This window comes from Hordeum vulgare, chromosome 1H (genome assembly GCF_904849725.1).
Source record: "Hordeum vulgare subsp. vulgare chromosome 1H, MorexV3_pseudomolecules_assembly, whole genome shotgun sequence".
NCBI classification, from domain to species: domain Eukaryota; kingdom Viridiplantae; phylum Streptophyta; class Magnoliopsida; order Poales; family Poaceae; genus Hordeum; species Hordeum vulgare.
Window position 1 is genome coordinate 221,178,318 of NC_058518.1, and position 25,618 is coordinate 221,203,935.

At 55.1% G+C, this 25,618-nt stretch overlaps 1 protein-coding gene across 1 annotated transcript; it reads left to right on the plus strand.

The window, feature by feature from the left end:
* The first annotated feature begins 387 nt into the window (after positions 1-387).
* LOC123429112 (F-box/kelch-repeat protein At1g55270-like) lies at positions 388-24,706 on the plus strand. Its single transcript, XM_045113181.1, has 2 exons — positions 388-590; positions 23,207-24,706. The coding sequence occupies exons 1-2, from the start codon at positions 441-443 to the stop codon at positions 24,455-24,457; spliced, it is 1,401 nt and encodes a 466-aa protein (XP_044969116.1). The 5' UTR covers positions 388-440; the 3' UTR covers positions 24,458-24,706.
* The last annotated feature ends 912 nt before the right edge of the window (positions 24,707-25,618 follow it).

Consider the following 25,618-nt stretch of genomic DNA (forward strand, 5'->3'; position numbering starts at 1 on the left):
CCTCTGTCTCGGTGTATTAGACATTTTAGAAGGTGCACTGCAACCTAGGCACGCATAGATTAGGTAGGAGAAGAAAATTAAATTACAGAGGAAGCCAATCACACCATTCCTTTCTCAACTGAAAACGTGCTATTAATTAGAATACCTTTTAAAATTCAAAAAGTGTGCCGCATAAATTGCATGCATTGATCCTTCAATTAATAGATGTGGTCTAATTAATATACATGCAACTAGTACTACTCTAGTAATGTACCTTAGTGTTTTGGGATTATTTAATTTTCGTAAGATGACTAATGCATCGGAGGAAGTAAGTACGTACTGTATGTCATTGATTTTACACGAAAATTTTCTTTGTAAGTACGAATCCGTGTAAGGACTTAGATGTGTCATTTTCTTTTCTTTTTGGGTCTAACCAGAAGCAGCTGACGGGCTCCTGGTCTATGTGTTCCCCACTCCCGGCGACCGCGAGCCTCTCGTCCACCCCCGACACCGAGCCGAAAGCCGCGTGGATTCGTCCGCCCGACATGGATTCAGCCTCCAGAGCTGCCCCGCCGCCGGTCGGCGCTGGGGTCCGCGTCCGCGCGCCGCTGGTGAGGCGCCGCCTTCTCTTATACGTTTTGTTCCTCGCTCGAAGCGCGCGTTTTGATGTCAAATTTACCCGGGGAATGGTGGGTTTTTTCTTGTGCTGAAGTTGCACTTTGGGTGCAGTGACGAGGTGTTTTAGCTCAGGGATGGATGTTTGTGTTTCATACTGCAAACTGGGGTATTTTTCTGCTGATTCGGTTGTGGCTGCGGGGGCGTGGATCTGTGCTTTGGGCTTTGGACTGCGAGGTCATGTGTGGTTTTACATCATAATAGAGCTATGTGATTCCGTGGAAACAATAAGGCCCCTTTTTATATACAGGAACTCGAACATAGGAATAGGAAAAACACAGAAATTAAGATGTACAGGAATCTAAAACACAGGAATAGTCCAACACTGCCATTGGGATATCACAAATGGAAAAAAACAGAGAATTCTAGACATAAGGAGGAGAAACATGAGGTAAGACCCCATGTTTGTTTTCCTCCAAAATTCCCATGGATTGCCTCATTCCATACGAATTTCGAGGAACCTTGGTGACCATTCTTTGTTCCAAACGGCATCTTCTGATTTTTTTCTCCTTTTTTTTGGCAAACATGAGCCCTGTTGGCAAATCTCAACACTCTCTACTGCTAATTCTCGCGCTCGACAGAGGAAGACGAAGAACAGAGAGTTTGTGCTGCTGAAAACTTGCAGCTTTTCTGTTGCTTTATTCCCGAGTTTATATCTGATACTCCAAAGGAAACGGGCTCATGGCCCCCTAACTATGAGCCACCACCGATCGTGGTGCTCGTGCCATCCCACAAGCGATCAGGGGGGGCGTCGGACTCGCTCCTGACGCTAACAAACTCGAGCTAATCTTGTTGACAGACTCCACCTGAACCTACTGACGAAAACTGAATAAATCGACACTAGTTTGCACTGACGAAACTGAACTACTGCACTATTGCAGACAAGGTTTATTCAACAATCACCCCCTAAAACCTAGTCTGCCTACTTTATTTTCTTCATCCCGATCTTGTCACGTAGCTGATGAAAGCTGATGTGCCCCAAGGGCTTTGTCAGAATGTCAGCCAGTTGATCTTCAGTTCTGATGAAGTCGACAGTCATCTTCTCTTCTTCTACACACTCTCTTATGAAGTGGTAGCGCACATCAATGTGCTTACTCCTGTCATGAAACACCGGGTTCTTGCAGAGAGCTATGGCAGATTTGTTATCCACCAGAAGCAGCGGCACCTGAAGCTTTTCTCCCGTGATCTGCCACCCACACTGCCTAGCAAGCTGCTCTTGTGGCTGCAATGAACTCAGCCTCACACGATGACAGAGCGACCACCTTCTGTTTCTGTGACAGCTAGCTGACAGGGCTATCACCGAGGAAGAAGATCCCTCCCGATGTGCTCTTGCGGTCGTCAATGTCGCCCGCCATGTAACTGTCACTTTACCCGACGAGCCTGGCTCCATTGGCTCGCCGACGGGGAAAGTGACACCCCAGATCACGGGTGCCGGCCACATACTTGATGATGTGCTGAACTGCAGTCAGATGCTCGATCGTAGGAGCTTCCATGAACCGGCTCACGTACCCCACGGCGAAGGTGATGTCGGGCCGGGAATGAGTGAGGTAGCGCAGCGTCCCCATGAGGCTCCTGTACTCCGTTGCGTCAGTGGGAGCCGCCGTGCTTGTTTTGCTCAGCTTCAGACAAGCTTCCATGGGAGTCTCACGTGGGTTGCATCCTGTAAGCCCCGCCTTCTCAATGATCTTCTGGGCGTACGCGCTCTGCGCAATGGTCACACCATCAGCGTCCTGGCGTACCTCAAGGCCCAGGTAGTAGGAGAGCAATCCAAGATCGCTCATCCGAAACTTGGCTTGCATTGCTGTCTTGAAGCTGTTAATCTCCGCGGCGTCTGCGCCGGTGATCACCAGGTCATCCACATACACCCCCAGAAGAAGGAGTTCATGGCCTAACCCGTGTGCATAGACAGCGTGCTCGGAGTTGTAGCGGCGGAAGCCCATGTCGACGAGTGTAGTGTCGAGCTTGGCGTTCCAAGCGCGGGGTGCCTGGTGGAGGCTGTACAGTGCCTTGCTTAACTTCAGTACCTTGTGCTCGCGATCGACGACGACGAAACCCGGAGGCTGTTCGACGTAGACTTCCTCCTTCAGCTCAACCCGCGTGCATAGACAGCGTGCTCGGAGTTGCAGCGGCGGAAGCCCATGTCGATGAGTGTAGTGTCGAGCTTGGCGTTCCAAGCGCGGGGTGCCTGGTGGAGGCCGTACAGTGCCTTGCTTAACTTCAGTACCTTGTGCTCGCGATCGACGGCGACGAAACCCGGAGGCTGTTCGACGTAGACTTCCTCCTTCAGCTCGCCATTGAGGAAAGTCGATTTGACATCCATATGATGTATCGGCCATCCCTCGTGCGCTGCAAGTGCGAGCAGCACGCTCACTGACTCCAGGCGAGCCACTGGAGCAAACACCTCGTCGAAGTCGATTCCAGGCTTCTGCACAAAACCCTTCGCGACGAGGCGAGCTTTGTACTTCACGATCTCTCCGGCTGAGTCCCTTTTAACGCGGAACACCCATTTTACTCCAGTGGCCTTGTGTCCAGCGGGGAGATCGGTGAGCTTCCAAGTGTTGTTTTCTTCGATTGAGTTCACCTCTTCGATCATCGCCTTGCGCCAACTTGGGTCGAGCTCCGCCTCTCTGAAAGTGCTTGGTTCTTCAACAGAGGCGATCGGTAGCTTTTCATCTGGCTGGATGGGCCATAGTGCAGCCCAAGAATGTCAGACATGCGGCGGAAGCGATGAGCCACTCGAGCGTCGTCGACAGCATCCAGCTCTGGGCTCCCGGAGGGGGGGGGGGGTAACGAACTCCACCCTCACCGGAGTGGCAGCTGCAGCAGGGGTCTGCGGTGCAGCAGCCGCCGATTTCGGGCTGCTGACAGACACAACTGTGTCCGGGCTGCTGACGGGCATGGGTGTGCCCGTCCCCACCCCGGCTCCCATCGTGGCTGGCGTCCGTGGCGTCACAGGCATATGCGGGCCTGAATCTTCGCCGTTGCTGCGAGTGATCTGAACCTTGTAGGTTGGCTCATCCACCGTGAAGGAGTCTCCCATGGTCGTCGGAGTAGCATGAGCCGTGTCGGCCCAGTTCCACCTTGTAGATTCGTCGAAGACGACGTCTCTGGTGACGTGAATGCGCTTGGTTGCAGGATTGTAGGCGCGGTACGCCTTGCCGCCTTCCTCGTACCCGACGAACACCATTGGAGTGGAGCGATCATCCAGCTTGCTCTGGTGTGGTTTCACCGTCTTGACGTGGACCACGCATCCGAACGTGCACAGGAAGTGCACTGGTGGTCGATCACCGTGCCACGCCTCGTACGGGGTCATGCCAACCACGGAGCGCGTCGGTGATCTGTTTAGGATGAAGACGACAGTTGTCACCGCCTCCCCCCAAAACTCTCCTGGCATGGACGTAGCCTTCATCATGCTCCTGGCCATGGCAACTACCGTTTGGTTGCGGCGCTCCACGACGCCGTTCTGTTGTGGTGAGTACGGTGCCGTGAGCTGCCGCTGCACGCCGCAATCGGCACAATAATTGCTGAAGTCGATGGAGGTGAACTCGCTGCCGCGGTTTGTCCGCAGCGCGTGCCGCTTGCGCCCCGTTTCTGTCTCCACACGCGCCTGGAACCGCGCGATCGCAACTGCGGCCTCGTCCTTGGATCACAGCACTGGCAGCCACATGTACCTGGACATGTCGTCGACGAGGAGAAGAAAGTAGCGCCGCCCACCTGCCGTGGGTGGGGGGGCGTGGTTGGCCCGTAGATGTCGCCGTGCACCAGCTCGAGGATCTGCTCCGCTCTGTAGTTTGCTTCTGCCGGAAACGAAGTGCGTGGTCGATGGAGGGCAGCCCGCGCACCAGTCCTTGCTGGGCAAGCTTGCGGAGCGCCTGGAAGTTGAGGTGACCATACCTTGCATGCCACCTCCACGCCTCGTCCGTCGCACAGCGTGTGGCCAAGCAGACGGGGTGCGCGAGCTGGAGCGCGTACGGGTACAACCGATTGCGGGCGCGCTGCACCTTTGCCACAATGCGACGCTGCTGATCATAGAGGGTGAAGACGGCGCGCTCAATCTCCGATCTGCACCCGATTTGGTCGAGCTGCCCGATGCTGATGATGTTACTCTTCAGCCGAGGGATGAAGTAGACTCCGCTCAGCACACGGTGGCCGCCGGAGTGATCGGTGAAGAGCACACAACCGCGCCCTTTGATGTCCATAACCGGTCCATCACCGAACTTGACGCTGCCGGTGACGTGATGGTCAAGCTCACTGAACGAGGCCTCCTCGCCGGACATGTGGTTGCTGGCTCCTGTGTCTAGGTACCAGACGTCAGAGTGCGCGTCCGTGGCCAGGCCCAGGTGGGCCTCGACTCGTTCCTCAATCAGCTCTACGTGCCTCTCGCGATCTCCAGGATCTGCAGACAGATCACATACCTGCGCCATGAGGAGGTGCGTGGGGTCGACGTCGTCCCCACCGTTGCCCTGAGCGAGGAGCGCCTTCACCTTGTCGTCGCGTTTCTTCTTTCTGCAGTCGCGGACCCAGTGCCCACTGATATTGCAGTAGCGACACTTGTCGCGATCTTCGTCGTTGCCGGCACCGGAGTTGCTGGTGTTTCCCCTGCCAGCGCCCTCGTTCTGACCGCGTCCACCGCCACCGCCGCGGGCGTCCGCGACCCCTTTCGCGACGGCCCCGCGCTGATCCGCCTCCGGAGCCGCCTGCATGATGATCGCCTGTTTTGAGGCGGGCATTCCACTCCTCTTCAGTGAGGAGTAGCCGCCCCATTCCGTCGGTGGCCTGATGCAGCTCGTGGCGTTCCTCCGCCGCCTTCAGCCTCCCAGTCAGCTCCTCGACAGAGAGTGTGTTGAGATCAACCAGGGTCTCAATCAACAGAGCGATCTGCGAGAATTTCTTGGGAACTACTGAAAGAAACTTCCTAACGACTCGTTTGTCAGGAATTGTCTCACCGAGCTGCGCCATCTGAGCCACCATTGCTGCGAGTCGCATGGCGAATTCGTCCACCGACTCGCCGTCGGCGAACCTGATGTCGCCGTACTGCTTGGTGAGAGTCGCGAGCTTCGCCTCGCGCACTCGCGCCACCCCAAGCCTCATCGTCTTCAGGGAATCCCAGGCCTCCTTCGCCGTTGCCTTGACGGTGAGAGTCGGCCCCATCTCCGGAGGCACCCCCCGAAGAATTGCTTCGAGCGCCAGGCGATCCTCGCTGCGCTAAGCTGTGCCCGTCTGGACGGCGTCCCAGAGATGTCGCCCCTCCATCATGACCTGCATGAGGACAACCCAGTCGGTGTAGTTGCTTCGCGTCAGCTGCGGCCATGCCGCACTGCCGGTGTCGCGTGCCATCCGAGTCAAGGACCTATCTGCCACGACAACCTCGTTGTCGCCAGAGGTCCGCGGAGTCACCGGCGACTTGCTACCACCGGACTTGTCTATCCCTGCCATGTCCCAAGGTCACAACGTGGCTCTGATGCCAATTGTTGGCAAATCTCAACACTCTCTACTGCTAACTCTCGCGCTCGACAGAGGAAGACGAAGAACAGAGAGTTTGTGCTGCTGAAAACTTGCAGCTTTTCTGTTGCTTTATTCCCGAGTTTATATCTGATACTCCAAAGGAAACGGGCCCATGGCCCCCTAACTATGCGCCACCACCGATCGTGGTGCTCATTCCATCCCACGAGCGATAGGGGGGGCGTCGGACTCGCTCGTGACGCTAACAAACTCGAGTTAATCTCGTTGACAGACTCCACCTGAACCTACTGACGAAAACTGAAGAAATCGACACTAGTTTGCACCGACGAAACCAAACTACTGCACTACTACAGACAGGGTTTATTCAACAAGCCCTCAAGGAGGGCTAAATTTTACTCCCTCGGTCCCAAAATAAGTAACTTCAAAATGACTCAGTTTCGTACTATTAGTACAAAACTGAGTCATTTTGGAATCACTTATTTTGGAACGGAGGGAGTATTATTTAGCAACCAAGGCAGTATAGATAGTAATTTCTCCTTGGGAAAGAGATGGCCTCCAAGGCCAATCTAGATTTACAATAAGAGACTTTGCTGCATAGGAAGTTTCATCTAGGAGAGGGTTAAGTGAGCTATAAGATTTTTCATGTGAGGAATGTGCTCAACTGTGTATCGGGAGAGATCAGAAGTAAGGTTGAAAAAAATCTGCTAGCGTCGGTCTGATCTTCTGGTGACCTGGTGTCGGTGCACTGAAGACTGGGGTCTCCTGTGCCCTAGACTTGTGCACGGGCACCACCAGCACCCTTGGCGGCAATACACGAAGAAGGACCGACAGGAAGATAACCCAGGCTCGCCAAGGCCACACCCCACCGAAGGTGTGAAGAGCCAGCCCCGGCTACATGGCCCCGGCAAGCCCTCCTTGCCGGGAAGACTCGCAGCCCCTGGCAAGCCCTCCTCGCCGGGAAGACTCGCAGACCCCGGCAAGCCCTCCTTGCCGGGAAGATGTCCAAGGCCCCGGCAAGCCCTCCTTGCCAGGAAGACGGGTTAGGCCACCGACAAGGACGCCAGGCCTGCAGGCTCCCTTCGCCCGCCAGGTGTCCCTACTGTCACAGTGCCACCGACTGCCACCGCTCCAACGCATCCCTCATGCGCCAGCACAAAGCCCAGGTGTCAATACACTTGGGTACGTGTCGAAGCCACCTTGATGCAGGTCAGGGGGCCTGACAAGGCATTTACTGCCCCTGACACCGCAGTAGATAGATAAGCGGTGAACCCTGTTCACTATGCGACTCCTGAACCCACCTCAGAACACTGTTGGTGATCCCTTTGCCTATAAAAGGAGGCCCAAAGCTCAGTTCTAGTAGTTGGACCTTTTGGGGTTTAGACTCTTTGATCACCAGCTAATTACTGTAGCAAGTAACCCTATAGGAACGTCCAATACAACAAACAAAGCAGGAGTAGGGTTTTACGCGCCAAGCGGCCCGAACCTGGGTAAACGACCTTGCCGGTGCTGACCGCTAGTTCCACTCTTGGCGCCACCTCTCTCCCTCCGCCGAACGATCAAGGGATCCTTGGAGTTTCCCATAGGTGTCGTTTTCCCAACATCTTTGGCGCGCTAGGTAGGGGGAGAGTCGCGTTAATCTGACCTAGCCACCAGCGCACCAACTTTTCTTCATCGCCATGGCTCCCAAGAAGAGGGGTGCTCCGGCGACCGACGCACCGGCACCCAGTGCTCCTACCCCGATGCGGGCGGGAGAGGGTGTGGGCGCGGGACAAGGAGGCGGAGGTCCCGAACTTCCGCAACATTCTGGGGAGCAAACCCGAGCGAGTGGTATCGTCCGCGACCACGACGACCATCCGCGCGTCGGTGCGTCGAAGGATGTAGCTGCGCAGCCCACAGGCGGCGCGGCTACTTCGAAGGATGTGAGGACATCTTCCAAGACGATGACGCGGACGGATCTGGCCCGATCTTCCCGAGGCGCGCGCGGCGGACCGCGCCAGAACGACGGCGATTCGCTACCCCCACGAAGGAATCATGGGCCTCGTTTCGAGGACTCGCATGGCCGACACACACGCTCTGGGACCGGACAGGGCGGTGCGCCACCGTGGGACCAAGGGGACACTCCTTTTAACGTAGTTAGAAGTAAGAGCCCCTCGCGGTCTTCGCACATATCGCCGCCACCCATGCCGGCAAAAGCCCTGAAGCAAGTCCAGCTGCTCTTGGACTTCTCTCCAACAGCGGACATGCTCGAGGAGTAGAGGGCCATCATCCAGAGCCTCGTCGCCCTCGCCAATGGGGACGGGCCCCAGCAGGCGGGGACGTCGAAATGACCCTCGAGCAAGCGCGCCCATGACCGTACCGAGAAGACTGGAGCTGCCACCGCCACGGTGCACTCTCCCCCACGACGGTGGCAACAGGTTATCGTCTCTGACGATTCAACCGGGTCTTCCGACCCACGGACCCGCCGTGACCAACGTGATGTTCTTCGCGAGCGGCGCAAGGAGGACGCGCGTACTCTCATTGAGCGACGACGAGAGACGCGCCGTCAATCAGACAGGCGTGTCGGAGCCGCTGCGGACACTCCAGCATCGGGGTATCCTGGCGACCTACCTTACGAGGTGGGCTGTTCAACATTTACTCGCAAGTTGCGACAGGTCCAGTGGCCCAGCTCTCGTACCTTCAAGTCGGAGATCGCGGAGAAGTACGACGGCAAGACCCACCCGTCCGAGTTCCTAAGCATCTACACCATTGCGGTGCATGCTATCGGGGGCCGAGACGACAAGATATTGGCCAACTACTTCCCGTGTGCTCAAGCCCAAAGTCAGGTCGTGGTTGATGCACCTACCCAAGAACTCCATTTCCTCCTGGAAGGAGCTGTGTTAGGACTTCATTGGCGCCTTCACGGGCGGCCATCGAGCCCCTGGCCAAGAGAGTGACTTGCACATCATTCCCCAGAAGGAGGGTGAGACTCTGCGCAAGTACATCCAGAGATTCAGCCGCATACAACTCAATATCTCGGATGTTCACCCAGCCGCCGTCATCAGCGCGTTCCATCAGAACGTGCGTAACCGGAAGATGCGCGAGGAGCTAGCGATGAACAAGGTCCGCGATGTCGCCGAGCTTTATGCCCTGGTGGACAAGTGTGCACGAGCGGAAGAGGGGAGAAGGCTTCCCGGCGAAGACGCCGGTGCAGAGGCCGACTTCGAAGACGAAGACGCCGATGTCCCCACGAAAAAGGGAAAACGACGCAACAAGAAGCGAAAGGGCAAAGCCGTGTTTGCCGTCGAGACATCCGGCAACGCCGACACCTCCAGGAAGGCGAAGGCCGAGGCTCCCAGCAAAGACGCTGTTGGGTGCGGCTCTTGCCAGGCCTTGGCGGCCGCCGACAAGGCGGAGGGCTTCGACACCCAATACTGCAAGATCCACCGCACCAAGGGTCACGACCTCCAACATTGTCGGCAAGTTGAACAACTTGCCGAAAAGCAGAGGGCGGAGTACCAAAGACGCGACAAGGAGAAGGCCCGAGACGGTGGCGAGGGATCAGGCAGGAAGAAGGGCGGCCAAGGGGGTCCCCCCTGCAAGCTCAAGAACAAGAGAGTGAAGCCCGCGCCGGCGCGGGAAAGAAAGGAGGAGGATGAGGATGAAGACTGCCCAGACGACGACTCCATCGACCAAGAATTTCAAAAGGCAACAGATATGATGTGCCTCGATGGAGGTGCATCGCTACACTCTTCCCACCGCCAACTGAAGAAGTGGGCGCGTGAGGTGAGCGCGACGGAGCCCTCCATCGACACTCATAGGCCCTTGAAGTGGTCGCACACGTCGATCATCTTCGATTCTGAGGACCATCCAAACCGCGTCACGGCGCTAGGATGTTTGCCGTTGTTGGTCTCCCCAACAATCCGCAACCTAAAGGTGACGAAGATGTTGGTGGATGGCGGGTCCGGACTAAACCTCATCTCCCTGGACGTGATTCGGAGGTTGCAGATTCCCGACGAAGATCTCGAGGAAACAGGAGCGTTCCAAGGAATCAACCCCGGGAAGATCCAGCCAAAGGGAAAGATCACGCTGCCGGTAACCTTCGGCAGCGACCAGAACTACCGAACGGAGAACGTCATCTTCGACGTTGCTGACAACCCGTTCGCGTACAATGGGATCCTCGGGCGCCCTGCGCTGGCCAAATTCATGGCAGCCTCCCGCTACGCCTACAACACCCTGAAGATGCCTGGGCCGGTCGGCGTCATTGTCATCAAAACCGACAAGAAGGATGCACTCGTGTGCACCAACCGCCTCTACCAGGAGGCAGTGGCGGCGCCTGCCGCCAAGGCACCTTCTGCCGCCGCCAAGGCCCCCGGGGAGAAGAATCCCGGCAAGAGGGCTTCCCGCGCTGATCCCGACAAGCACGCCTCACCAGAGTGCTTCGCTTTCGCCGAAGACGCGCCGGAGAGCTCCACTGCCCGGAACAAGAAATCCAGGGCTGCTCTGCCAGAGACCAAGAAGGTGCCCGCCCGAGAGGACGGCACAGGTGGAACTTTCACCATAAGTTCCACCCTTGACAACAAATAGGAAAGCGCACTCATCGCCTTCCTGCGGGCGAATCTCGATGTTTTTGCATGGCAACCATCAGATATCCCCGGTGTTCCCAGGAAGGTGATTGAGCACCACCTCGTTGTCTGCCCCCACGTGCGGCCTGTCAAGCAGAAGGTGAGGAAGCGAGCCTTGGAGCGGCAAGAGTTCATTGCCGAGGAAATCAAGAAGTTAGAAGCAGAGGGACTGGTTAGAGGGGTCATCCATCCTACATGGTTGGCCAATCCGGTTGTAGTGCGCAAGGCGAATGGGAAGTGGCGGCTCTGTATCGACTTTACTGATGTCAATAAAGCTTGCCCAAAAGACCATTTTCCCTTGCCGCACATTGACCAGATTGTAGACTCCACTGCTGGCTGCGACCTGCTGTCCTTCCTCGACGCCTACTCAGGGTATCACCAAATTTATATGGCCGAGGAAGATGAAGAGAAAACTGCCTTCATCACCCCCTGTGGCACGTACTGCTTTGTACGAATGCCCTTCGGGTTGAAGAATGCCGGTTCCACCTTTGCAAGAGTGATCCAAATTGGTTTTGAGCCCCAACTCCACAGGAATTTGGAAGCCTACATGGATGACATACTGGTCAAGACCAAGGACAAATCGACACTCGTGCAGGATCTGGAAGAGACATTTGCCAACCTGTTCAAGATCAACCTCAAGCTCAATCCCGAAAAGTGCGTCTTCGGTGTCCCATCCGGCAAGCTTCTCAGGTTCTTCGTGTCCCAACGCGGGATCAAAGCAAACCCCGACAAGATCAAGGCCATCGAACAGATCGAGGCACCGAAGCGCGTCAAGGATGTGCGACGCCTAGCCAGCTGTGTAGCCGCCCTGAGCAGGTTCATTTCCAAGTCTGCCGAATGTGCCCTGCCCTTCTTCAGAATCTTGAAGAAGGTAGGACCAATGGAATGGACCACCGAGGCGGAAGCAGCGCTACAATACCTGAAGAAATACCTTTCCTCTCCGCCAATCCTGGTAGCGCCTAAACCACAAGAGCCACTGCTCCTGTACCTAGCGGCAACCAACCAAGTGGTTAGCGCTGCCCTGGTGGCGTAGAGGGAAGACGATGAAGACACGCCGGCAAAGGCAACGCCATCGAATGAGGAAGCACACACCGGCAACCAGGGACCCTCGGGAGAGTCCGGGAGCGATCAAGAGAAACCCCCGCCAACAGGCGGGCTAGTGCAGAAGAAGAAGATGGTGTAGCGCCCGGTCTATTTCGTCAGTTCCCTCTTGCAGGGGGCCAGAACGAGATACTCTGGGGTGCAAAAATTGCTTTTCGGCCTCCTCATGGCCTCGAGAAAGCTGTGCCACTACTTCCAAGCACACGAGATCACCGTCGTCACTCGCTTTCCGCTGCAAAGGGTTTTGCGAAAGCTCGATGCAACTGGCAGGATCGTGGAGTGGGCGTTGGAGTTGTCCAGCTTCGACCTCAAGTTTGAAAGCACATCAACCATCCAGAGCAGGGCCTTGGCGGAGTTCATTGCCGAATGGACCCCGGCGCCAGACGAAGAAATACCAGAATCAACCCTCCCGGGCAAGGAGTCCAACCTAGAATGGATCATGTATTTTGATGGAGCGTTCTCACTGCAAGGTGCTGGAGCTGGCGTGCTGCTAGTTGCGCCTACTGTAGAACACCTCAAGTACGTAATCCAGATGTACTTTCCCCGGGAGAAGTCAACCAACAACACCGCCGAGTATGAAGGGCTGCTTGCCGGCCTCAGGATCGTGGCAGATCTGGGGATCAGGAAGCTCATCGTCAGGGGAGACTCACAGCTAGTAGTCCGGCAGGTCAACAAGGACTATCAGAGCCCATTGATGGAAGCTTACGTAGAGGAAGTGAGGAAGTTGGAAGAGCGCTTCGATGGTCTATAGACGAAGCACGTCCCCCGTGCCGAAAACACCGGCGCCGACGACCTGTCGAAGCGTGCTGCCCTTAAGTTACTTGTGGAACTAGGAACTTTTGTGCTACGACTGACTCAACCCTCCGTAACACCGTCAACCAAGCCGGACAAGAGAAGGAAGCTGAGCTCCGGCAAGTACTTTCCGGCGGACCTGCCAAGGAGCCCCGGCGAGGATCTTGCCGGAAAAGAAGTTGCCGAAAGAGATATCGAGCCTGCCGGGAAGGATACCATCCCGACAGAGGATATGCCTTTAGTCCTTGCCGTCGAACCTCAGGCTCCGGCATGGGCGCATCACATAGTCCGGTACCTCCAAACTGGGGACCTGCCCGAAGAGCAGGAAGAAGCAGAAAGAGTAGCCCGTCAGTCCAGCATGTACCAGTTCGTGGATGATGCCCTCTACAGAAGACGACTGAACGGCGTGAAATTGAAATGCATCCCCCAAGAGGAAGGACTAGAGCTGTTGGCCGAGATATATGGGGGATATGTGGCTCCCACATAGGGTCAAGAGCCCTTGTCGGCAAGGCATTCCGGCAAGGCTTCTTCAGGCCCACAACCCTCCAGGATGTGACTGCACTAGTGACCAAGTGTGAAGCGTGCCAGCTCCATTCAAGGAAGCTTCATCAGCCAGCCCAAGCTCTCCAAACGATCCCTCTCTCCTGGCCATTCTCGGTCAGGGGGCTCGATATCCTCGGCCCTTCCCCCGCGCTGTTGGGGGCTTTGAGTACTTGTACGTCGCAATTGACAAGTTCACAAAGTGGCCAGAGGTGGAACTAGTGAGAAAGGTGACATCACAGTTAGCCGTCAAGTTCTTCAAAGGAATTGTCTGCCGTTTCGGTGTCCCGAGCAGGGTCATCACGGACAATGGCACTCAGTTCACGAGCCGCGCCTTCATGCAATACGCCCAAGACCTCGGCAGCAAAATATGCTTCACTTCTGTTGCCCATCCAAGGAGCAATGGTCAAGCTGAAAGAGAAAACGCCGAAGTATTGCGGAGGCTCAAGACGAGAACTTTTGACAAGCTTAGAAGGCATGGAAAGCACTGGATTGATGAACCGCCGGCGGTTCTTTGGTCGATCAGAACGACACCAAATCGAGCCACCGGCCAGACACCCTTCTCTCTGGTCTACGGGGCGGAGGCAGTTCTTCCCGCGGAACTCACTTATGGGTCACCTCGAGTGCTCGCTTATGACGAGCTTGAGCAAGAGCAATTGCGTCGGGATGATGCAGTGCTCCTCGAGGAGAACCGGATTCAGGCGGCTGTGCGAGCCACTCGCTATCAGCAAGCCTTGCGTCGCTATCATAGCCGCAAGGTCCGAGCCAGAAGTCTTGAGGAAGGCGACCTTGTTCTTCCGCACGTTCAGTCGGCCAAGAATTCAAACAAGTTGACGCCGAAGTGGGAAGGCCCATATCGGGTAGTACGAGTCACCAGGCCCGGCGCTGTCCGCCTGGAGACCGAAGATGGCACACCGTTGAGCAATTCCTGGAACATTGAACATCTTCGAAGGTTCTACCCGTAGGGAGAGGTTGCCGGGTCTACCGGCGACCACCTTTTGTACAAGTCTTGCCGAAGTTGCATGTAATCCTTTGTACAAAGCCAGGCGAAGACCCTGTGCGCAGTTGAATAAAGCATAGCGTTCCGCATCATTATTTAGATTTCCATGTTAGATCATGTGCATGCATAATCTAAGATTTTGTGAAACGCCTAAAACTAATGGACTGCCGAGGTCCCAACACCTATTTTCTCTTCTTTCTTTTTCTTAAAAGACAGATACAACCCCGCGCACAAATTCGCCGGGGGGGGGGGGGGAGATAGTGGGGACGCCCACGGCAGCAACAAGAACAAGGACGATCTACTCAAGAGAGAAAGGAGTACCACAGCCTAGAGATAAGTTGCAAAAACTTTAAGTAAGTCATCGAGTAGATACAACACTCCCCTTTACGTGTCATCGACACGTTTGTATGGAAAACCTGTGCGCTAGGGAACTCTGTCGCCAGCCTCCTAAGCGTTGTCTCGAAGCGCACTCAATAACTTAAGCGGCCCGTTCCACGTGCCCCTTCTGCTTAAAGAGCGTGCTCGACAACCTATGGAAAAGCCCAGAGGGAGGCAGGACGCCTTGCCGGCAGTGACGACTCCGGCAAGGGCCACCCCTCGGGGCACTTACGACAAGGCCAGTTGAGCCAGCAAATCCCCAGCGAAACACAAGGACAAGCCATACAAAAAGAGCAAAGGAGGGAGGTAGTGCTTATAAGAAAATCGAATATATTACAATACTAACAGTTATGAACAAGATACAGCGGCTCTTGGATGAAAATTGCAGCAACAGGAGAATACGAAGAAGTAATCACGGCGCGGACCTTGCACCCTCTTGATCTGGTCCACCTTGTTAACAATGGGCATGACCAGGTTCTCGAGTTCCTTGAGGTTCGCCTCTTTCGGCAAATGCCCCAGGGTGAGGTCGATGCCAATTTGGTGAGGACCTTGAGGAGGGCGCCCCGGCACAACCTCCGGGACTCGTTCGCCAGGCGCGCCGCCTCGCCAGATTGGATCTGCTTCAAGGCGTCGACCACGCTCTCGAAGAACAGAGTCAGCTTGGCGCTTGGAGACACCTCCGGGACCGAAGGATAACCGAAGCCTTGAAGGTCCATAGAAGACAGCTGCTCAGCGATCCCCTCCGCGGCGTTGACAAGGCGTTCGGTCCACAACTCCACGCCACGCGTGTAATTCTCGTGGGCGGTGGAGGCGATCTCGAGCTGATTTATCGCGTCGAGGAGCTTCTGGGTCAAGACCCCTTCGCGGGCCTTGCTTTCTCCAAGGGCCTGTGCCAGGGGAGCCAGTTTATCCTGCAAGGCGGCAAGGGAGGCGTTGGCGGAGCGGAGTCGAGCACTCTTACGACAGTTTGGATCTCCGTCAAGTTGGAGAGAGTTTTCTCTCTCTCAATTGTGAGCAGGGGTGGAGCTGCATCTACATCTACCCTGTTGCATCATTGTTAGCCTGATGCACTTATACACATGCTTGATCCAAGTGCTAAACTACCTGTAAAAGGCTACTTGACCCTGTTGCCCGTGCAACGGGGTAGCTCCATGCAGCTCCGCCCCTGACTGTGAGGGTTGAGATCTCCTTGCTGAGGCCTTCAAGATCCTCTTCCAGCTTCTTCAACTTGCCGGCAAGCTCCTCCCTAGCAGCCTCGGTGCCAGCAGCCTTGTCAGCGACCTCCTGCAACTTGCCGACGTGCTCTGAAGCTTGGGCGGCGAGGGCGTCCTTGTGCTAATCCATCAACTCTTCGGTACGTTGCGCCACGAGCCTCTCGACTTCCTCGTCCTTGGCGCGGAGCTTGTCGCTGAGCACCTTCTCACGACCGGCGAGTTCCTCTTCGTGGGACTCGAGGCTGATCCGAAGCGCGTTGAGGCGGGCGTCTTCGTCGAAAATGCGGCTTCGGGCCTCTTCCTCCTCCTTTCGGATGTCAGACGACTTCAGAAGGAGCTCGTCCCGCTCGGCCCTTAGCTTTTCGCGCTCGACCTTCACCTCCTGGTGAGCCTCGGCAAAGTGGATCTGCGTCTCCTCGAAGCGCTTTTCGAAGGCCTCCTCTGCTGCCTCGACAATCGCCGCCCGGGAGTCTAATTTCTCCTTCCGGGCCCGATAGAGGGCCTGGAGCTGGCTGACGTTGTCCCTCATGGACTGGAAGAGCTGGTCTTCGCTGAGCTTACCGCCGCTGGTCTCCGGTCCACCCACAATCTCGAGCCCAGCACTGGCGGAGATTTCGGCGTCGAAGCTCTCCCCCTCCGTGGCTATCCTCGTGCGACCCACCCCTGGCGGGTTGATGAATCGACCCTCGCCGGCATGAATGTACTCACTAGCTGGCGGGGGCCCAGACATGGGAGGTTGGTCGCCACCAACATCCTCGCCGGCAAGAGGGGGCTCCACCTGCAGTACTGCCTCCTCAGCCCCGGCAGCAGAAGAATCGCTGGCACGTGCTCTAGGTCCTTCGATGGACTCCTCCGTCGGTTCCTGAGTGGCCCGTTCCCGCGCCTCCTCGGCGGACTCGCTCGCGGCAACCTTATCGGCCTCAGCAACCGCGTCCCGTGCGGTCTCCTCGATGACGGAGTCGACGTTCATCTCCTCCACAGGGGAGAAATCTGAGGTTCAAGACCAGGAAGAAGATGATCAGAACAAGATGAGCATTCAAGAAAACAAAATGAAAACTCGTAGACGTCCTTTGCCGGGACACTCACCCTCGTCGAACTGGTGAGGGGTAGCTGTCCCCTCTCCGACAACATCATTTACCGGGGGCTCGTCTTCAGGTGTCGCGGGCCTCGGCGACTCCCGCCGGGGGCTGGGCGCCGGAGTGGCGGAAGCTGCCGGCGGCGCATCCGAGGCACTTGCCGAGGGACCGCCGCCTGCCGACACCTTGGCCCTCTTCGCCATCCTCTGGGCCAACGTCTCCGTGTCCCTCTGAAGAACCAGCACTCGATGAGTAAGAACATAAAGCAAGGGGTTTGAAGGGAGTGAAGGGTCAGGCGCGTACTCTCCCTCCTCCCCCGAGCTGAAGGCCGAGAAATCAACATCCACATCCCCTTCGACACCCGCCGGAGGGGATGCGGCCCTGGGACACTTGACAGGCGCGGAGGACGGAGCTGGCCGGACGGGGAGATTGGAGCCAGTATGTCGAAGCACTCGCTTGGGCTTCCGGCGGGCTAGAGGCACCTGCTCTTCTTCCTCCTCCTCCCCTTCGTCGGGCGCCCGTTCCTCCGAAGGGCCCCCGACGGCTGAACCGCTGGGCTCCCCGGCGGGCCCTCCCTCCAGCAGCGCCCCTTCCTCGGGCGCTCCCTCGTCGTAAAAACCGGCGCTTCAGGCCGCTTCGGCAAGGGCTCGTTCCTCGGCCCGACTGGCGATGTACGCTACTTCCTCGTCGGTGGTGTCGCGGACGAGGCCGGTTTCTTCCCTGATGGGCTTCTCCGACAAATTATCGAAGAAAGACAAGACATCCTCCTCCTTGGGGTCAACCCAAGTTGCGACCACGCCATGAGCATTGCACTCCGACATCACTGCCGTGAGTGCGCTTAAGGCTGAATTGTTGCACAAGGGTACGACGCCATACGACAGCCGATGCCTCGAGTCAGACTTGAACAACTTCTGGCAAACGAATGCATGTTGCATCATCGTCCGATTGTTGTTTAGGCCAGTCCGCAACCGCATAACATCCGCGGCATTCATGAAGGCCGAGGCTAGCCTTCCTCCCCTGTTCTGGAGGGGGGCGATGCGCCTGCGGATAAAGTCAGCACCCACCATCTCCATCGTCAACCCTGCGGCCCTGAGGCGCAGGATCCTGCTGACGGCGACGATCAACTTCTCATCATCCGGGTCGAAATCACTCCAATGCTTGTTGCGGGAATCAATCTTGGCGGTCCTGGGCTCGCAGAAGGGCAGATACCCCTCCTCGCGGATCCAGTACCATTTCCCCGCCATTCTTCCCACTTCTCGCGAAGGGCCCCATCTGGGTATGACTCTTTACATCTAGGCCTTGGAATCCAGGTAATGGAGCCCGAAAGGGCGTCCCCGCCCTGGATACGAGGAGTGAAGTAATGGCGGAAGAGGGCCGTGTTGGGAGTGATCCCGACGAAGTTCTCGCAGAGATGCGCGAATATCGACATGCATGTCACCGCGTTCGGCGTGAAATCCAGAAGATGGAAGCCGTAGGTGTGCATGATGTCGATGAAGAATTCAGAGAAGGGCGGGTAGAGCCCGCAATAGAAATAGTCGGCAAAGAAGGGATACTTGTCTGAGCCACTGCCAGCCTCTCCCGGGGTCACGCGGGTGGCCGGATGCGCCGTTGTCCGGGCTGCCGACATGATCTGGTAGCACCGCTTCAGGGTGAGCGCATCAGGCCCCGGGGAGAAGTAGGCGAACTCCCTCCGCATCTTCACCAGCTCCTTCTCCGCGGTAACAACCTTCCCCTTCTTGCCTTTGGTTCCCTTCGACGCCATAACGACGGCGGAAGTTGCGGCTGCCCGAAGCGCAACCTTAAAGGTGGGAGGGGGAAGGGGGCGAAAGCTCTAGCTGAAGGGAGGCGACGGCGGCGGCTTCGAGATTGAAGGAAGTTGGGGGCAATGGGCTTATGCGCTTGCGTTCCCCCCCTCTTATGTGTGTGTGTGTGGGGGGGGGGGGGGGGGAGGGGGGATATGCGGGCCGACCCTTGCGTACCCAACAAATGGCTCTGCACGCGCGTAGCGACCTCGGCCACTGTGCGCACGCCTCCCCACTTCGCGCGTTCAATGCGCGACGTGGGGAAAGGCCACTTGCAACGGCTCCAAGCTGCCAAGCACCCTATCACAGAAGCCCGTGCACCACTTTGGGCCTGGCCCAACGACACCTCGCACGCGTGTGTGGCCTAGGCCCGGGGGCTCCTGTCGGTGCACTGAAGACTGGGGTCTCCTGTGCCCCAGACTTGTGCACGGGCACCAGCAACACCCTTGGCGGCAGTACAGGAAGAAGGACCGACGGGAATATAACCCAGGCTCGCCAAGGCCACACCCCACCGATGGTGTGAAGAGCCAGCCCAGGCTACAAGGCCCCGGCAAGCCCTCCTTGCCGGGAGGACTCGCAGCCCATGGCAAGCCCTCCTCGCCGGGAAGACTCCCAGATCCCGGCAAGCCCTCCTTGCCGGGAAGATGTCCAAGGCCCCGGCAAGCCCTCCTTGCCGGGAAGATGTCCAAGGCCCCGGCAAGCCCTCCTTGCCGGGAAGACAGGTTAGGCCACCGACAAGGACGCCAGGCCGGCAGGCTCCCTTCGCCCGCCAGGTGTCCCTCCTGTCAGAGTGCCACCGCTCTAGCGCATCCCTCATGCGCCAGCACAAAGCCCAGGTGTCAATACACTTGGGTACGTGTCGAAGCCACCTTGATGCAGGTCAGGGGGCCTGACAAGGCATTTACTGCCCCTGACACTGCAATAGATAGATAAGCGGTGAACCCTGTTCACTATGCGACTCGTGAACCCACCTCAGAGCACTGTTGGTGACCCCTTTGCCTATAAAAGGAGGCCCAAAGCTCATTTCTAGTGGTTGGACCTTTGGGGTTTAGACTCTTTGATCACTAGCTAATTACTGTAGCAAGTAACCCTACAGTAACACCCAATACAACAAACAAAGCAGGAGTAGGGTTTTACGCGCCAAGCGGCCCGAACCTGGATAAACGACCTTGCCGGTGCTGATTGCTAGTTCCGCTCTTGGCGCCACCCCTCTCCCTCCGCCGAACGATCAAGGGATCCTTGGAGTTTCCCATAGGTGTCGTTTTCCCGACACCTGGTTTTTGAATTAAATCTTTAGCTTCAGCTGCAATCACCAAGTTCCTGCAAGCAGATAGAAAAAAAAATGGATTGTTTTCCTGTTGGAATTCAATCCTCCAAAATTCTTGCGATTCCGAAATTCTTGCGATTTTCCTTCTATCCAAACGGGGCCTAAATTAGTTGTTGGCCACTAGTGGTAGACTGGTAGTAGTAGGCTTAGTGTTGATTTATGAACACTGCTGCTGATTCTTATTACCTCATACTACCTTGGAACATGCCAAATGGGATTTTCTTGGGCATTATATGTACCGTATGGTTGTGTTCGCTTTCAGTAATTGGGATTATGCCATGCTTATGCAACAAATGTTGGAAGTTCAAGCACAAATGGTTGACTAGTATATTTGTAAATTCAGAGAAGACCATTATTTTTACTCTACTGTAACAAAGACAGTCCGTGTTTGGCTTGGGTCAAATTAGCCAGGTAGGTGTATATCTTTAATTTTCTTGCTTGGCTATACTTTCATACTCCTTATGCGTAACAACCCCTGGATCGTCCTAAGATATCATGAGATACGGCATAAATGCGCATGGTACCAAGGCCGAACTACTTGACCCAGTGGAAGAATCAAAATAATGGTACCGAAGCAATCACTGCGAAGAGAGGAATGATTTGGCGATGCCGACTGAATTTTTTAAGCATGACGACAAGTGTTCAAAGAGTTGTCACTGTCTCTCAATTCTCTCACATCTTTTAGGACCCTTAGGTTCTTGCTTTAGACAAGCATACATGTAGGTTCATTATATGAGTCTCCATATCCAACAGCATGTCCATTTCAACATGCTACAGACATCCTTCAATGAACTTGATCATCTTCAGGACATTTCTTGTGGCTACTATGGCATACTCATCATAAACAGATGAAACTAACATGATGTACTGTATATGACTATTGGTGTTCTTGAGCTGGGTTATGTGAGTCATGATATTTTGGATATTTATTTGTAAAAGAAGTGCCTGCTACCCCAATATGGTTGTGCTCTTAAATCTCAGCTTGAGCACATAAAAGCTTCTTGCCATTGATTTCATGTTGCCTTATGCTTTAAAAATGTTGCCTACTGCCCAAAGCTGAATTCATCTGCTTCTGTGTGTTTTTCTTATTTGAATAGTCTTTTTGATGTCTTCTTATTTGTTACCAGTATGATATTATTATGCATGAATAGTCCTCCGGGAAATTACCTTCTGTCATCCAACCATTCTAAAGAATGAACCTATGGTAGAAGAGGCCACTCCATTGTCAAGCTCCTCCAGTATGGTGACCTGAAGCCATGGTGTGGTGAAGGGAAACTGCAAAGGAGGTGGGTTTGCAGCAGGGATGGGAATATTGGAGAAGAGAACACAAAGAAGAGGTTGGAGAAGATTTTATGCTTGATTGAATTAACAATGCCATATGTCTTGCATGGAGGATGGCTCTAACATTAAGTACTATTGTAAGAATCTGACCAAGTCAAACGACCTAATAAATATGAATCTAAACAACTCTTCCAGTGCAGGAGATACGCCGTCTCCTGCTCTGGCGTGGCGCCAAGCCAGATGGGAGGTGCGGACACCCACTCTCAGAGCTGGCCTTTCCACTCGTAGCGCTCCGGTTGGCTCTCCTCCGCCTCGACCTTGGGCTCGGGAAGCGTCGGAGGCGCCGGCAGAGGAGGAGGCAGGACGCAGTCGCCCGCCGCGGACAGCGCGAGGGCTTCCTCGAGGCCCTCCCAGTGCGCGTCCTCGTCACACCTGCTCTCCTGGATGGCATAGGTCAATGCCTTCTCGAGGGCGGCCTGGTAGGCAACCTCCTCCTCCTGCTCCTTTGGCTTCACCTCAGGGGGCGGTGATGGGACGGTCGGATCGAGCTGGACACCTTGGAGGCGCTCCTGCTCGTGCTTCATGGCGAACCAAACCTCCCAGTTTCGGGAGTTAGCCGTGTACGCTAGATGCCGCCGCTGCTCGGGGGTGAGCAGCTCGTGCCACCAACGCACCTCCTCCGCGTGCACAGGCGCAGACCGGGGCACCGCTGGCACGGGGATGCGGTGGGGGTCTAGATGCCAACCATGGGGGAGGTTGAGCCGAGGTGGCGCACCACGACGAGGTGGCGCCGGCGTCCGGGACGAGCTAACGCCCGGGGTGAGCTTGCCCTTGCCCTTGCTGAAGAATCCCATGGCGGACGGTGATGCTGGCTAGGGTTAGGGTTCCTGGTCGCTGGCGGGGGAACAAGTGTGGCCAGATGGGGACGGGAAGGAGAAGTGGATGAGGCCGGCCCCGCCGCACGTTTGGATTAAAAAGGAGGCCCGAGGTTGGTGGTAACGTTTAATATGACCACATGTGGTGCTTGTGCGGGCGACAGGCGGACCTGTGGCGGACGCGATGAGGACGTGGGGTGCGTCCGGTTCATGTCCGCGAAGACGCAAATCCGGCCCAAATTTGGGCTTGAAATGGGTCGACGAGGACATGTGGCGGACACGATTTGGGTTTGCACCGCGCGTTGGGCGACCTTTTTTATCCGCGGCGACCCAAATGGACACGCGCGGATGAAACGGGTCGCGCGGTTGGAGTTGCTCTAAGGATATATCCCCCTTGTAAGCAAGCAAGCAATGAAATATCTAGTTCCTACCCCTCTAATTCTCCAATCTTTCCCCACTATCATTCTACTGTACCCTGGCACCTACACACCGATGACCTTCGCATCCAGCAAATATTCCACCCTACAACCTCCATAGCCAACGTCCGCTGCAACACTCTTTGAAAGGAAATATCTGGGATAATTAAGAGGAGAGGAGAGGAGCCCATCTCGCGCCGTGGTAATACTGCAGCTGCGTGCCTTGCGAGCTGGCCTAGGAACTTGCCAGCATCTTGCTTGCCGGAGAAGACATCCATCTATCCATCTTGCCTTCACTTGAGAATAATTAACCTAGTAGTGCTATTATGCTGTGTTGTTGATCTCCAACAAGAGTCAGTTTGATGGTAAGTTTAAGACAACTAACTGGACCCAACACCTTGTATCTGTATGACTTGGATCAACTGTGGGTTTTATATCATATATTTCACATAACAAACTAGTGTAATGGTCACAGTGAATTGGGAAGTGGTTGCTGCCAGTTTAAATATCCTGCCAACTATTGTCTACTAGGGGTATTAGATAGTACATATATTTGATATTTTGAGCTTAGCTAGGACCAGGATTGGTAGGCTTTAAACCAAACATTTGCAATCGTTGCATATTATTTGAGAATTTTCTGTGTTACATCACAACTTCTAATCTTGTTTCATCACTGGACTTGGCAGGTAGAGTCCGTCTCCTGTTACTGCAGATTAGATACAGGCCTTAAAACTGTCGTGGATGCTAGAAAATTTGCTTCTGGAGCAAAGATGTGCATGCAACCTGATGTCAAACAAACCAAGCGCAAGTCAAGGGGCTCGCGGAAGGAGAGGTGTCGAGCTCAAGCACCACTTTTGCCTGGCCTTCCTGATGATCTTGCAATTGCCTGTCTTATACGGGTTCCTCGAGTAGAACACCCCAATCTCCGGACAGTTTGTAAAAGATGGAACCGCCTTTTGTCTGGGAATTACTATTACTCCTTGCGCAAGAAACTCAGCATGGCAGAAGAATGGGTTTATGTCTTTAAAAGGGATCGTGAGGGGAAAATATCCTGGCATGCCTTCGATCCACTGAACCAGCTCTGGAAGTCCCTTCCACCTGTTCCACCAGAGTATTCAGAAGCGTTGGGTTTTGGCTGTGCTGTTCTGAGTGGTTGCTATCTGTACTTATTTGGGGGTAAGGATCCTTTGAGGGGCTCTATGAGACGTGTTGTATTTTACAATGCCCGGACCAACAAATGGCATCGAGCTCCAGATATGTTACGAAAGCGACACTTTTTTGGTTCCTGTGTTATAAACAATTGTCTATATGTTGCTGGTGGAGAGTGTGAAGGAATACAAAGGACTCTTCAGTCTGCTGAAGTTTATGACCCTAATCGGAACAGATGGATCTGCATCCCTGAGATGAACAACGGGATGGTGCCTTTCATTGGAGTTGTATATGATAACAAGTGGTTCCTAAAAGGACTTGACTCCCATCGCCAAGTGACATGTGAAGTGTACCGACCGTCATCCAATTTGTGGTCAATCATTGATGATGAAATGGTTACAGGTTGGCGTAACCCAAGCATTTCCTTCAATGGGCGTCTCTATTCATCTGATTGCCGGGATGGCTGCAAGCTTAGCGTATATGATGCAAACACAGGAACATGGGCAAGATTCATAGACAGCAAGCACCATCTAGGCAACTCACGTGCCTTTGAAGCCACAGGCTTGGTGTCTTTAAATGGTAAGCTTTGCATTATTCACAACAACATGAGCATCACTCTTGTTGATATCTTGGATCCAACAATGGGCATCGAGACCGACAGTGCATGCATGTGGGAAACTGTTGCTCGGAAGGGTCAGCACAAGTCGTTTGTGGCAAACTTGTGGTCGACCATTGCAGGACGTAACCTGAAGAGTCACATAATCCATTGTCAGGTGCTGCAAATTTGAGGTTAGCTGTTGCGAATTAGGACATAATGAAATCAGCGAAATAGAGCCTCCATTACAAGATCAAATGCTCACTGTGTGAACAATTCTTTGTAAATTTGATTACCAGAAGCTGCAATTCAAGACTCTGGCAGTAAATTCGTAGGATGTATTTTTCCTATATATATATTAGTAATCAGTACACTGACCTACAAAACTTTATGTATGAACTCCCATATAGTACAATGTGAGTTTGTTTGGTCGACATTGAAATGATTTGCATCGTTGGATATTTTTTTTCACTTACAGCAACTCCAATCTGTCGACCCAAACGAACCCACAATTTGTGTGGTGCTATTTCCAGAACAAATGCCATGGGATGGCTTAACTCGTGGTTTGGGGCCGATGGGCGCCGACGGCGTCTAGGAACGAGTGATGGTGCAACACATATGACGCCGGTTTACCCAGGTTCAGGGAGCCTCCTAGGAGGTAAAACACCTAGTCCTGTCTGTGTGATTATATGAGAATCACAATACTAAGGTTGCTCCTTGAGCGGTTCGTGAGGGAGACGAAGCGCTGGCTGCCTGTCTCGCTGCCTCAGGTGGTGTTCTATGTGTAGCTGTGAGCGTCTAAACCGTGTGAACCTGCCTCTCTCAGTGGGCAGGAATGAGGCTTTATAGTGCAGCCAGGTGATACAGTGGTAACGGTAGGATGTGAGGTGGGGGTTGGTTGCCAGCCTCTCAGGCCGGCTGCGGGGCCCACCTGCGGTTGAGTCTTGTCGCGGGGCTCGCCGATCGTGTGCATCAGCGGCCGACGCGCCGAATCGTCAGGGCACATGCGACAAAGGGGAACGTGGCTACAGGACTGTCTTGCCCGGTCAGGGTCAGGGTCCCTATAGCCTCGCTGACCCTCCCATCATCACGCTGCAGCAGGGCTGAACATGTCAGCGCGTATTGCTATTGTGATAGCCTCTGATCATCCGTCTTGTCTTGTCTGCGTATGACGGTACGGTCGGATGGGACGCGAGGTGGCCGTTCGGCTGGCGGCGGGCCAGCCGGCTCGGCACGCGTTCAGTAGGTGGCCGGCTATCGCTAGCCGACCAAGTATGTGCGGCCCAAGGATAGCCGACCGGTCTTGGGTTGGTCGAATGGGCCGGCTACCGCCAGCTCGCCAGGCTTGAGTTGG